This window comes from Lupinus angustifolius, chromosome LG11, assembly GCF_001865875.1.
Source record: "Lupinus angustifolius cultivar Tanjil chromosome LG11, LupAngTanjil_v1.0, whole genome shotgun sequence".
Lineage (NCBI taxonomy): Eukaryota > Viridiplantae > Streptophyta > Magnoliopsida > Fabales > Fabaceae > Lupinus > Lupinus angustifolius.
In genome coordinates, this window is record NC_032019.1 from 16,132,710 (window position 1) to 16,135,198 (window position 2,489).

At 32.5% G+C, this 2,489-nt stretch overlaps 1 protein-coding gene across 4 annotated transcripts in view; it reads right to left on the reverse strand.

Moving 5' to 3' along the window:
• Window positions 1,351-2,489, reverse strand: part of LOC109360589 (squamosa promoter-binding-like protein 14) — a 5,803-nt gene continuing 4,664 nt past the window's right edge. For all 4 annotated transcript variants that reach the window (XM_019605586.1, XM_019605588.1, XM_019605587.1 and 1 more), the window contains one exon: window positions 1,351-2,200. In XM_019605586.1, the coding sequence (XP_019461131.1) occupies window positions 1,772-2,200 (429 nt within the window). In that variant the 3' untranslated portion in view covers window positions 1,351-1,771. The remainder of the gene's footprint in view (window positions 2,201-2,489) is intronic.

Consider the following 2,489-nt stretch of genomic DNA (forward strand, 5'->3'; position numbering starts at 1 on the left):
TTAAATATTTTTCTGATCAATTATAACTTATAGTATATGGAATGCACTGATTATCAGATAGAAGATGTGTTCTCTTCATGGGTGCATATCTATTGTCCTATAGTGGATCTCACTCTATGTGTTATTACCTTGTAATTAGTTAAAAAAATTAAGTTAAAATTTGATTTTAAAATATTTTTCTGACCAATCATAACTTAATTGTAAGATATATGATATACTTTCAATATTCATGTGGTTGAAAAAAAGGCAATGTATGAAAATGAAAGGGACTTATTTGCTTGTGACTTATAGAAATATGCAAAATGCAAATGGAAGATAGTAATGACAAGAAGCAAGTTTAACGTGTCTAGATTTTTTTAGCATTCTTAGTCAAATTGCTGAACACGTGTCTGACTTACTAAGTTCCATACTTTTTTTTTCATTGACCTCTAGTACCCTAGGAAAATTTTCATTTACAACTTTAGTGGAAATTTATTTATGCTCAAATCTACTTCTGATTCAACAGTGCATAGGTAATGAACATGTTCTTTTTTTCTTCGTTTTACTGCTAATATCTCTTGTACCCATTGCAATCCTTCCACAAATGAAAAACTTTATATAGCATCCTAGTACCACGTTATAGGATGGGTTCATATCCTAAAGTCCAGTACTAAATATAGACGATGACAAATGACAATAATAAATTTTTAAAGATCCATATTTTTGCATATTTTCTAATTAATATTTTTAAAAACTACAAAATCATAATTCTCTTGACAATCCAGTATAGGAGACTAACCCATCCATACTAATTTTTGTTGCATAGATAGGTTAATTTAACATTATAAAGTACCTAAAACAGCTCTAAAATTAGTTTAGACAAAAAGATTAAAATAAAATCACCAGAAACATAACAAATGTCAATAAAAGCGTGTTAGACATGTAGTATCAGAAGAACATCCTCAAGCATTTATCTCAGCATAAGAACATATTTTTAGTGGTACATCAAAAGTTCATGATGATAAAACATGACCTAAAACAAGATATAATTAAAATTCAAAAATAATATACTTTACAATAATATAATATAGTATGATCAGCATCCTCAAATCAACTTTTACAGTTACAAAAGAGACCCTAGACGTGTAATTATAAATTATAACAGAACTATAGGAGAAAATAATGCAGTTGAATATTTCTTGGTTGACTATTGGAAAATAAGGATGGCAATGAACATAGGTATTGACCACCAATAATAACCAATATTTACTCACCACAGATCTCATTATTCCAAATGATGCTTACTACTCTCATAATTATTTATGCTTGTAACCATACTTCACCATTATAACTTAAAATGGAGAGGTCATATTTTATCTGGTATAAAATGGAGAGGATTTCATTGATGGACAAAACTTAAGATACTTATCTTTGGGTGCTTGTGTTGTGTTCCTATTTTTCAATAATGACATAGCATGTGTAACATTATATTTCTATTAGAAAATACCTAAGTTTTGTTCTTCAATCCTGAAATTTCAGTACTAATCAATAAACATTCGGGCATAACTTATAATGTCCTAAAACTATGGCATTAGAGAGAAATATGCAGCACTCAAGTCAGGGTCTATACACAAACCTGCTCTAGTTTATGATATTGTATAACATTGGGCTCTCATCACAAAATGCCTCATTTTCCCACAACCAGTTTGCCATGTGATAAAAAGCAACAAATGGGTTTTCCCCAAGTTTATGCCTTCCATTACCTTAATCTTAGTTCCATTTACCAGTAGCACTAATGTGTGCCATAATCCATTTTTTCCCACCTGAAGGGAGCAACTGAGCCTATGGAAGGGGCTCCGCGCATGAACAGACATACACATACACATACAGCGGCAACAGCTAGCATTGAATGGATAAAAGGACGCTGGATAAAGCCCCGTGAAGCGGGAACTTTCCTGTAGGAATGACTTTCTGCCATCACACACTTCACACAAGAATTTTGGCCTCGCTTCACTTTGTTACCTTGCTTTTGCCTGAGCTCAATTCTCAGTGATGATTGTCCTATCTCATTGTCCATTGTTAATGAAACTTGACCTCTTTGTTTATCAGCATGCTTGCGAGCAACCAGCACATTATAAAAGTGATTATTCCTTATCATGGCATAGGCATGTGGAGTCTGCCCATTTACATCCACTAGGGATTCCCAGCACTTCAACCCAATCTACACAATCACAAAATAAGAAGTCAATAGAAGTGAAGCATGCAGAAATTTATGGTGATTGTGGAACATACTGCTAAAATGACTTTAGGGTTCAATTGGAAGTAATCCAATTTTATTTTTTTCGGATAAGCAGAAAGTAATCCAATTACAAGGAATACAATATAGAAACATAACCCATAGTTGCAGGGAAAAGGTGATAAACATAACCCAAGTAATTGCCGTCTCTTGCTTGTCTCTACCATTCTATATCCTAGTTTTCACTCTTAAAATTGTTATGGTTCATCACATA